We start from the raw sequence: 12,438 nt of genomic DNA on the forward strand, positions 1-12,438 counted from the left end.
TTGGCGCTGGTTATTTATATTATTGTGGCGTATTGATTATGAATACAGTCCATGTGATGCTGGTTTTGTTTCATCACTGTAGCCAGTATCTCACTATCACTATCCTCATTCAGATTTTAAGAAGCTACAAATTATATTCAGCCACAAAATAAGTCTGAAAAGCTGCAAATCAGAACAGAAGCACAGAGAGTTGTTGACTAGAGATGATACGCCGTCTCATGGTGGTCACTTCCTGTCAACGTTACAGATCAGAAGCACAGAGAGTTGTTGACTAGAGATGATACGCCGTCTCATGGTGGTCACTTCCTGTCAACGTTACAGATCAGAAGCACAGAGAGTTGTTGACTAGAGACGATATACCATCTCATCCAGTGACACTTGAGTGAACCAGCAGGTTTTAGAACGTTGCAGAATGGCAGGTGTAGAACTAGTCTGACAAGGACTGAACAGCTCTCCCTTCTGGAGAATCAAAAAGTAGAAGTTCTCGTCTCTGTGTTCGCAAGTGTTATGAATATAAAAATTAGAGATACAGATTTGCAGCTGTCACTTGAGTGAAAGGATTTGCCTTCAACTCCTCCTGACAGCTGAGCTGGTGCTGAAAATAAACTGGGTGTGCAGATGGTCTGAGGGCTCATGAGGAGATCCAAAGATAAGAAACGTGCAGAAATCACTGCTCCATAATGACTGAGCCGAGACAAACAATGGGCCTCATCATCCGTCCTGGTAGCCTGGGGCGAGTGATGTGTCGGGTCGTGGAGGTGGCGTGGGTTCAACAAGAAAAGCCTTCAGAAACCATAAATGTGTTTCATAACGCAGCCGAACATAGAGAGACTGTTTTTAACCGTGTGTTCAGCTGGTTTATCCTCACTGTCTGTGACTCTTAACAGCAGCACGGCAGATGATTGTTTCACAGCTCAGAATAAAAAGATAGAGAAATATCCACAAAGAGTTTTCCTCTCGGGGCTTTAACACCTTGTGTGTGTGGTGAGACCTGCTGCACTGAGTCAGCACTCCTTTACAACTATCTGGACTGTGAAGTGTTGAATCACAAACTGCGTGGGGATGCTTTTTGTCATCGGCCGAATGACACTGGATGCGTTGCTAAGAAACGGTAGAAAAAGGGGGATTTTGTGTAAACTGCGGGGGCCGCCGGGTCGCCAGCTGGGAACTTCATTTTGTAAGGAGAGTTTTATATATATTGACAGGAAATGCGTCGGTGCAGCAGCAGCCTTGTGCTGCCACTCACGAACACATTTAAAATAAGATGTTTTAATTCTGCGTGAAGCAGTCAGACTGACCCTGCAGATGAATGGCAGCATATTCACCTTGATTTATACGTCAATACAAAGTTTCTCTGCTGAGAAGATTTCAGGTTTGTATTGGTGGTTTTTTACTTTTTCTATCTGCTGCAGACTCTTGACTTTATACTTTTTATTGGTTCACTGAAGTAGAAGACATGAGTGTGAATTTAATACAAAAAATAGTCAAATTCAGATTATTTTGACTGTTGTCATATTTAAAAGTGCAATGTCTAATGCCTGGCAACATGCTTTAAACTATTAAGAGGCAGCTTTTCCCTCCAGCCAACTACGGCTGGACAAGAACATGCAAACTGACCAAACTGCTCAAACTATGAAAATTGGTCAGAATCACACAGCTTCTTTACGTGAGGCGGTGTTAGCAAGAAAACAGCCACATTAAAACCATAAATCAAAACTATCTAGGATGTTTTTCAGTACGGTTTGTGGTGTCATTAGTTGAATCATCTGTGCTTCATGTGTCTTCTTGATTGTCTTTGCCTTAAATCAAAGATTTTGGGTTTTGGACCTCGCACTATTTGGCTGTGGACGTATTTTAGCTTTGACCAACACATGGTGCACGATAACAATTAACATCACAGACCTGAGTGGGCGACGAGCAGTAAGCCTGAGAGCTAGTTTAGCCTTGCTAGCTTAGCTTGGCTGTATACCGGCCTAAAGTAAAGTACCGTGGATTTCAGACCTTGTATTGTCTGAACTGGGACCCATTCTTGGTCATGCTTGAACAGTGAGCACTGACTTTGACCAAATGGGGCTGGTGAGCCTGCTGGCTAGCTTGGCCTGGTTGGCTTGGCTGCACCTGGCTGTGTTGACACAGGTAGCAGCTGTGAGCTTTGTTTTGCTTTCTGCAGACGCTGTTTAGTCGAACACATTGCACTGAGCGAGCAGAAAGGGACCAAAGCAGGCTTTTAGAAAACTACGGGAAAAGAGGTATCTCAAATACAGATGTCAACAGTTAACCATTGATTTACTAACCACCGTCCAGAGGAGACTGGAGGGTGGACAGTGGGCGCCATGTTTCCACCTGATAATGTGACCAGCTGTCTGTCAGCAAAACCAACAGAAACTAAAATAAAAGGCAAAATATTTACAACAAAAAACATTATAATTTCACCACCTGTAAATGGAAATGCAGCCCAAAACCTCAATGAGTCAACAGAGTGCTGCACTAAAAGGAAAGGTCTCTTGTATTTCACATCGTTTTGCGTTGTTGTTTTTCCCCTTAAAAATTAACTGGTTAGTTTCCAGTTGATGGGTCTTAGGCTATCAAAAGAAAAATTAACCGTAAGTGACATCCCTAATCTCCAAGCAACAAAAACTACAACTGAACTTTATCTCGTCTTCCTCTCATGTTGGCTGTAGATAATGTTCTTTTTTGGAATATTTAAAACTTAAATTCTGCCCATATCTCACACATTGCACCTTTAAATGTCTTCTGGATTTAATTTCCAGCTAATCAGTGAAATCTGCAGGTGTTTGGTGTAAAATCCTGAGCGCATGATTAAAAGCCCGTCACCTGAATGTTTTTAATGTCCCCTCGTCTTACCCCACTCTCCGCTGTCCTCCCCGCTCCTGGACTCCGGAGATCCGTCCAACTCGTCTGGACTCGCCAAGAAATCAAAACCCTTCAGAGCCTCCTCCGTGTCGGGGTCGTCGCTGAGGTCAGAGGTCGTGGACGAAGGGGTAGACGACTGTTTCTTCCTCACCATCTGTTAAAAGTTACAAAAATGAGGAAGACCATTGAAAATCTGTCTCTTGTTGTTGACAACATCAGACAGGAAATGAAATCACAGGTTACCACTGTCCGTCTTCAGAATGAGAGCTGCAGGTAGAAGAATATTATTTTAACAACTGCACGTAGGAGGTCAACTCTGGGCTGCGACTTTGTTTGCTTTACATATTAAGAGCTGTGATTTGTGTTTACGTTTCACTGTGAGGTTTAACAGAATGAGTTTGTCAAAGGACTTAGTGTGTTAATGTCTTACTGTAGCCAGGTCTAAGATGGTCTTATCCCGTCCTTCACTGTCCTCCTCCTCGTCCTCGTCGCTGAATTCTGCTGCAGCGCTCTCAATGAACTTGAAGGCCTCCAACACGGTGGCTGAGTCGGACATGTCCGGTTTACTGGAAGGAGAGATTAAAGAGAGAAGGTGAGTGTAGAGGTCAAAGCAGCGAGAAAATAAAAACATCTAAAATAAATACGGTCTCATCTCATACCTGACCATGCCGCTGTCCTTCAGGGAGGACGGTTCGGTGCCGTTGACCATCGGTTCGACTTTCTTCTCTGAGGGTTTCTCTCCTGAGTCTCCGGTCAGACCGAGCAGCGCTCTCACTCTCTGAGACTTCACATCCAGGATGGTGTCTGTGTATCCGACCTCCTGCAGGTATCTGAGGGTGGAGACAGAGACAGAGACAAGAGACAGGTCAGAGGAGGCTCAGGAGTCAATGTGAAGAAAAGGAGACAATCCAAGGTTTAATCATCTCATGATAAGCCAGTCAACATCAGCCGCCCAGGAGGTGCCCCGGGCTTTGAAGCCAATTTTCATTGCGGCCAAACAGTGGTACTTCAATTTCCGGGGTCCGGCTCATGATGCCACTGGGCCCACGAAGACTTACACTGGAAGAGAGACCAAGTCTGTAAATCAGTGGATGAATATTTTTGAGCATCACAACCCCCTTGAAATGACTTGTTTCACTATCAGGATTTGATCCATTTGGTTTTTTCTAACGTAGCTGCATGATTAAATCATTTTATCCCCATTCAAGATAGCGGTGCACTAAACTGGAAGTAGACAGCCGGGCCGGTGGAGGTCTCTAATGCGCCCGCTCCATGGGACCAATGATGCAGAAGCAGTGCTGATCATCTGCGTAATCTCACACCACAGAAACAGAGCTTTTTTGGCTTCATGTGCCACTGAGCATCTTTCATAGGAATCAACAGAGCCCCACCTCCGATGCTATCCGGGGGTCTCCTTTATAAATATTGTGCATGGACAAAACGAGGCCTGAAAGAGGCGTACGCCACTCCCCACGCATCAAAACTATAAATGAACACATGTGGAGTTATGTACTTAACAAAAAAAGGTGAAATAACTGAAAACATGTTTTATATTCTAGTTTCTTCAAAATAGCCACCCTTTGCTCTGATTACTGCTTTGCACACTCTTGGCATTCTCTCCATGAGCTTCAAGAGGTAGTCACCTGAAATGGTTTTCCAACAGTCTTGAAGGAGTTCCCAGAGGTGTTTAGCACTTGTTGGCCCCTTTGCCTTCACTCTGCGGTCCAGCTCACCCCAAACCATCTCGATTGGGTTCAGGTCCAGTGACTGTGGAGGCCAGGTCATCTGCCGCAGCACTCCATCACTCTCCTTCTTGGTCAAATAGCCCTTACACAGCCTGGAGGTGTGTTTGGGGTCATTGTCCTGTTGAAAAATAAATGATCGTCCAACTAAACGCAAACCGGATGGGATGGCATGTCGCTGCAGGATGCTGTGGTAGCCATGCTGGTTCAGTGTGCCTTCAATTTTGAATAAATCCCCAACAGTGTCACCAGCAAAACACCCCCACACCATCACACCTCCTCCTCCATGCTTCACAGTGGGAACCAGGCATGTGGAATCCATCCGTTCACCTTTTCTGCGTCTCACAAAGACACGGTGGTTGGAACCAAAGATCTCAAATTTGGACTCATCAGACCAAAGCACAGATTTCCACTGGTCTAATGTCCATTCCTTGTGTTTCTTGGCCCAAACAAATCTCTTCTGCTTGTTGCCTCTCCTTAGCAGTGGTTTCCTAGCAGCTATTTGACCATGAAGGCCTGATTGGCGCAGTCTCCTCTTAACAGTTGTTCTAGAGATGGGTCTGCTGCTAGAACTCTGTGTGGCATTCATCTGGTCTCTGATCTGAGCTGCTGTTAACTTGCCATTTCTGAGGCTGGTGACTCGGATGAACTTATCCTCAGAAGCAGAGGTGACTCTTGGTCTTCCTTTCCTGGGTCGGTCCTCATGTGTGCCAGTTTGGTTGTAGCGCTTGATGGTTTTTGCGACTCCACTTGGGGACACATTTAAAGTTTTTGCAATTTTCCGGACTGACTGACCTTCATTTCTTAAAGTAATGATGGCCACTGGTTTTTCTTTAGTTAGCTGATTGGTTCTTGCCATAATATGAATTTTAACAGTTGTCCAATAGGGCTGTCGGCTGTGTATTAACCTGACTTCTGCACAACACAACTGATGGTCCCAACCCCATTGATAAAGCAAGAAATTCCACTAATTAACCCTGATAAGGCACACCTGTGAAGTGGAAAACCATTTCAGGTGACTACCTCTTGAAGCTCATGGAGAGAATGCCAAGAGTGTGCAAAGCAGTAATCAGAGCAAAGGGTGGCTATTTTGAAGAAACTAGAATATAAAACATGTTTTCAGTTATTTCACCTTTTTTTGTTAAGTACATAACTCCACATGTGTTCATTCATAGTTTTGATGCCTTCAGTGAGAATCTACAATGTAAATAGTCATGAAAATAAAGAAAACGCATTGAATGAGAAGGTGTGTCCAAACTTTTGGCCTGTACTGTACATTTTTAGTTTTTCTTGCCCAAGGATACTTTGACATGCAGACTGGAGGAGCTGGGGATTGAACTGACAATCTTCTGATCAATGGATGACGTGCTCGACCTCTGAGCATATCTTTCCAACTTTACCATGCTGACTGAGGCAGGAAGTCACTATCCCCACTTCCAGGTCTTCATCAGATTACCAATTCATAGTGGAAGAGGAAGAATTTTTACCTGAATAGGATGTTTCTTTCAAACGTGTTCATACATTAATCCCAGCTATGATATATAAATTTTTTAAATATGAAACTTTTAGGTTATTTCTGAATCATGTACTGTTATTAAGCCTCCTGGACAACTAGAGTTTTCAGTTGTATATAAATCTAGTCTTTAAATTTTACTGGCTTAATTTAATATTCATAAATGGAAATCTATGGATAAAAGGCCATTTCATCGTAGTCACAGACTGACTCAGCTCCTTTTACATAAATCCAAAGAATGTACAAATTATAATAATAGCTCTCTCCTTACTAGGTATACTCTACATTTATTATATATCAGAAGAAACTTGTACATATTTGTCTGAGTCAATGACTGAGGGAAAAAATTTAAACTTTTATGTTTCTGTTTCTGAGATTTTAAACAAAAATCCAGCTGTTTTCTTTCCTCCCTGCAGAGTGACATCCCCACTGATGGATGCAGATTCATCTCATCTGTCCAAACTAAATTCTGATGCAGGCATGACTTACATCACAAAAATGTGGAGGATCTCCACAAAGGAAGTGACAAATATGTAACGAGTAGCAAAAAAAATAAGTGACAAAAAAATGCAAATATCCCAGCAGGCTGATCCAGATGTCAGATGTTGGTATTAATAGTGAACAGCGTTCCATCGGTCTTCTCTGAGTTCAGCAGAGACCTCCGTATAAACGTCCCTGTGTGGCCTGAGTGTCGCTCTTCATTCTGTTTTTCAGTGTCTTCCTGCAGCGTTGGTGCCTTGCTGTACCCACTGAGCTACACAACACCACAATTATATCAATGGAGCAGCATCTTTAAAGGGCAGTGCCACCAAGTTTAGGACCTTATACACACTTTCTGTCCTTCCTGTGGTCTGGTAAAGTTCAGTCAATGTTTGACAAAATAAACACAGAGAAACAAAACTGAGGAAATCTAAAGTATTTGGAATAAAACTGACAAGAAAATTCGGATTTTGCTCAACTGACAATAAGTGAGGTGCTGGTTTCTTTGACCTGTAACGCCACAATCACTCACCTTTATATCTGTTAGAAATGGATATAATAAAAAGACATGTTAAAATGTGCACCGAGTCAGTGAGTCAAGCTTTTTCTGGCTGATTTTAAGCTTTAGTTAAGACTTCCTTTATTTCAAATACTCACAAAATACTTGAGCAAAGAAGTAAAGTTTACCCCTTATCTTACGGTATCCAATCAGAATTGAGCAACAGACCTAAAAGACGCAACTCAGAAGAAGTTCAAACTAGTCTTTGTACTGTACCTTCACCCCGGGACGCCAAGAGAAGCAGGAGCCTGAGAGCAGCGTTTTATGGAGAAGTTTTATCCTCAGTGGACGGAGGTTTAATTCTGAATAACGACTAGTGTGTTTGTTCACAGAGACACAGAGAGAGAGGAAGGTCGGCCTCCCTCGCTCTGTACCAGCCTCTCCGATCGCAGGAGGCCTCGACTCATCCACACAATCCTCCATTCACTGTCACCACACAGCCACTGCTGACACACACACACACACACACACACACACACACACAGTCAAAAGAAAGAAGCAAAAAACACCAACCACAATCACAAACAGAAGCTCGCAGTTTTCTATTTCTTAACAAAAGTGTCACCTGGTTACATGTTTATATTTGTTGTGTCACATGTCGCCACTGTCCGATTTTTCAGCATCGCTGCGTTTCAACTCTCCAGAAAAAAAAACAAACAGCTGCTTTATTGAATTTTTATCCTCAGATTGTCACATCCCGACTCCTGTATTTTGACTTCCTGGTGGGACTGTAAGCAACTGAAGTTTTTAAAAAATCTTGACCTTCAGCCTTAAAAAAAGGTCTCCGTTATAATGACCTTGGTGTGGACAACTGGCTAAATAAATATCAGTTTAAAAAAATATCTGTATACCAGTACGTGCAGACAGGGTCTTTTGACTTGTGTGAAAAAGTGGCCTTCTTTCCCAGAAGCATCTTTAGAACAAGATGATGTAAAATCCATCTTAAAAATGTTTTTAACCGTTTCACAGCCCAAATGACCATTTGTATATCAGTCACTCACGGAGTGTTACATTGAATTTGGGAACTTTTTTTTGCAGCGGTGGCACGGTGGTGCAGTGGTCAGCATGTCACCTCACGGCAAGAGGATTCCTGGTTTGATCCCAGGGTAGGGGAGCCCCTCTGTGCGGAGTTTGCATGTTCTCCCTGTGTGGGTTTTCCCCGGGCACTGTGGCTTCCTCCCACAGTCCAAAGACATCCGCGTTTAGACGACAACGTTTTGATAACAATCGCCGTGCACACGGATCCGCAAAAATGACCAAAAATGCTGCAGTATACATGCCAGGCCAGTAGTTGGCGGTGCAACGCTCACGCTTCCTTCTACAGAGCAGCGATGTATAAACAAACAAAATGGCAACCGCACGAACGTTTGTCTGGACGGACGACGAGGTGGAGTTGCAACAGTAAATCTACACTATGATGGGGAAGCGTTGATAAATCCAACAGGGTGAGCAGCACAAACAGAGCTCGGGAGGCCGCCATTGTTGTTGTAATGGTCGACTTTCTCGCACATGCCTAGTGACTGGAAGCGTAATGCGCATGTGCGGAAAGTCTCCGTTTTCAGAGGAACTGCATATTGCAAGTTTCCATGACAACGGAGACGGTGCCGTTTCCAAAAAATTGCACTCTGGAACCTGTTTTCAAAACGTTGCGTTTTCAGGCACCCAAAACGATCGACCAAAACGCAACTAAAGTTTACCGTTTGGGGTTGAAATCGTTGTCATATAAACGGGACCTAAATTGTCCGTAGGTGTGAGTGTGAGTGTGAATGGTTGTCTGTCTCTGTGTGTCAGCCCTGTGACAGTCTGGTGACCTGTCACAGGTGAACCCTGCCTCTCACCCAGTGTCAGCTGGGATAGGCTCCACCCCCCTGTGACCCAACAGGATAAGCGGTTACAGAAAATTAATGAATGAATGAATGAACGAGGAACTAAACTTCAAACCAAGCGGCAACCTCCAAGGCTGAAAAATGAAGCAAACATCCAACTGCAGTTCCTCTAATGGCCACTTGAGGCTGGCTCCAAGAGCGAGTCGATCCCCTGAGACCCCCAGTGTTAAAATGTCCAACTTTAAAGCAGAAGTTAACATGTTTACAGCCTGGTACAAAAAAACAGTTTTGGCCTCTGTAGCTAATTTCAACATTCATGACAGCTGTACGGGGCTGAATTTTTATATGCCTCACCTGTTTCCATTTTATTAAGGCCTAAAGTTACGCATATTTAAGGTTGGGCATCTCTGAGTGACAGGCTGTCTGCTGACATCGTCCTCGGCCTCTCAGTCAGATCAGAGATATTGGATAAAGCGAGATACCCCACTCAGCTCACTTCCTGATTCAGTGACGTCAGCGCCACGCCCCTGTAGGAGACTTGCGGCAGCTCTGAATGTATTGTCGTCAATGAGGAATGAACGTGATCACAATTTATGGTCAGTTCTTTTGCCCTGTAGTCACAAAAGTAAATATTGGGTTCGTTTTCCACAAGCCACACATCTTCCCAACATCCTGACACTAAAGCTGCATTTTTCATCCGCACAGATCAAGAGAAAGTTAACTTTGTTTGAGCCCTGTCCGTCTCAGAAAACAAGTTCTCGCGAGATCTTGTGATCTTGATAAACAGGCGGTAAAATCACAGTTAGCTTACAAACAGTTATTTACCGCTAGTAATAAATAAAAAATGCCCAAGCTTTGTGCAGCAATAGGCTGCAATAATAGGAAGAATGTATTTTCATTCCACCTGCTTCTCGATCCGCATACACAGACATCCACAGCGCCTCTGTTCAACACGAGGTGGTGGGGGGGTTGAGGGAGAACAGGCTCTGACTGGAGGGAGAGCTAACCACGCCCACTTAGGAGACAGGAAGAGTAACCGTTTTCTTAACATTGGATAAGCCTACGGTGGGGTATCTCCTTTATCCAATATCTCTGGTCAGATCCACCCCTCGCCCTTCCACAGCGCCACCCTCTCACCCAAATATGGTCACTTCTGGCTCAAAACAAAAAAAAGATGGCGGCGGTCTTACTGCCAAAGTTGAGCCTTCAAAACAGGAGTCCACAAACCACAGGGTGATGTCACAGAAGCTACGTTAATTACCTTTACAGTTTATGCTTCAAATGCCAGATTCCATTGACTGATACGTGTAATAAATTCTGCCACTTGGCCTGTCTATTTATTATCATTATAACTTGCTTTTATTTTTTATTGTTTACAATAAATCACTCAGGTGCAATATCTATACTTCCATCAGTCAATAATGTAGAATCTCTTTATTATATTTTGCTTTGTTTTGATGCTTTGTGTCTTTATACTATTTGCTTATATACTGCGCTTTCTTTTTGTACAGTTTACTTATTTTACGGACTTATATACTGCTTTGTCACATAGATGTTACAGGATTCCTCAATGAACATGGAAGCCGCTGATCTACTTCTGCCTTTTTTGGTATAGTTTCACTTTGGTGAATTCGTACTAACCCTTTAAAACACCAAAGTATTGAGGCTGAAAACAGTTTAAAAAGAAAAAGAAATGCTTGGATTTCAGAGGGTTAATCTGACTTCCACACAGGAACATGGGTTATAAAGGGCTGCAACTGTTAGCTGCACATTGAGCTTCATTTTCACACTGAACAGTTCCAAGTATGAAGCATTTCTTTGTGTCATTTACAACTCACACTTTGTGATGTATTTTTAATAAACAACACGGCTTACAGACACTATTCAGTATTCAGCATCAGCTTCAGCTCCACAGACAGCAGATGTTAAGAGGCTCTTAACTGCTGCTTTGGGAAACGTGTTAAGAAATTAAAGAGCGTTTGTAGACACACTTGTAGAAAACACTCTTAACTTGTAAGATTGATCACTGTTGAGAGATGAGGACTGAAAGGATCACATCTGTAGTTTTAGATGTTTTATTAGAAGAAATGAAACAAACTGAAACCAATCTGGAAGGAGTGAAACTGATCCAATAACTGATGGATGATTTACAGAATGGTCAGCAGGAATATAAACACGTGATTTGTTTAACCTGAAGCTGAAACATGAAAAATTCTGGTAAAATCAGGCACGTGCACAGATAGACCCCAGGTGGCGCTCAAGTACCTGCCCTTTTGGCCTCTGACGAATTAAATGCCCTGTTTTGCAAGACATTTTTTTCTAATTTTATATTTTAGTTTTTAAAATTTTGGACCACGGTACCACTTCTCATTTAGAAGCGTGTTTTAATTCTGCAAGGCCGCAAGAGCCCGTGCTGCTCCCTCTTCAACTTCCCTTGTTGTCACAGCCAAGTTAAAGCATGCGAAGCTGCCTTCATGGACATTCAGGTAATGATAGAGTTTGCCTTGAGCTTCCGTATCGTTTGTAACTGCTGTGAGATTAAACCACCATTAAAACGTCTCAGTATAGTCAGACTAATAGAGGCAATAATAACCCACCATTAAGTTTAAAAACAAGTTAGCTAGTCTGGTGTAAAATCACAATGTCTCCCTCCAAGTCTCTGGCAGTTTCCACTTCACCCGCTGCCCGGTGTGAGTGGAGACAGAAGTCGAATTGCTTTCCCACTCCCACTTAAAAAAACAACGTTATTTTGAAATAAGGTTTAAGTTTCAAATTACACTGCTTTATGGGTTTGGTGCTGCACATGCTGTGCACAAAGAGTGCAGAGAAGGAGAGAAGGAGTGTGGAGCTGCAACCCTGGTTATAGTTAAAACGCTTTCTGCCTCAACCAGACAAAACTTTAGGAGAACCTTGTGTTCATTTTGACAGCTGTTTTAGATTTAGTCTGAGTCTTAAAATGAAAATATTTGTTAGTTTTAGTCACATTTTAGCCATTTTTATCCTTCTAGTTTTAGTTGATGGAAATTCACAACATTTAATAGTCAACTTTAAGTCATTACATTTTCTATATCTGTTTTTATTTTCAAACTAACCCAGTGAGGCTGATTCATGGATCATAAATCAGACTCAAGGTGACAGGTTGTATAAAATAATGTGTGTGTCATGTCTCCAGCAGTGTGTGACAGGTTTAAGGGCTGATCTACGAGCACACACTTACTGATCATCATCTGAAAAGCTCAACATCTCTCTATTTATGCTCTCAATAAATAACTAATGTGAGCCAACTAGGATTTGTCCCCAGGTTCATTGTAAACTCTGACTTATCCATGTGACTGTTAAGAAGCAGAAACATAACTTGTTTCTTCATGTGCAACATGTTAGTCTGGAGGTTTAAACTGGTGTCCTCTCACAGAGTTGGTGATTCAAACTAAACTTTCATCTCTG

General features: G+C 42.7%; 1 protein-coding gene across 2 annotated transcripts in view; it reads right to left on the minus strand.

The window, feature by feature from the left end:
• LOC117255710 (striatin) overlaps positions 1–12,438 on the minus strand; it is an 81,563-nt gene that overhangs the window by 16,790 nt on the left and 52,335 nt on the right. For both annotated transcript variants that reach the window (XM_033624854.2, XM_033624855.2), the window contains exons 5-7: positions 3,534–3,704; positions 3,305–3,440; positions 2,866–3,028 (exon numbers count right to left, since the gene is read on the minus strand). In XM_033624854.2, coding sequence (XP_033480745.1) covers positions 2,866–3,028; positions 3,305–3,440; positions 3,534–3,704 — 470 coding nt within the window. The remainder of the gene's footprint in view (positions 1–2,865; positions 3,029–3,304; positions 3,441–3,533; positions 3,705–12,438) is intronic.

Source organism: Epinephelus lanceolatus, chromosome 3 (assembly GCF_041903045.1).
Source record: "Epinephelus lanceolatus isolate andai-2023 chromosome 3, ASM4190304v1, whole genome shotgun sequence".
Lineage (NCBI taxonomy): Eukaryota > Metazoa > Chordata > Actinopteri > Perciformes > Serranidae > Epinephelus > Epinephelus lanceolatus.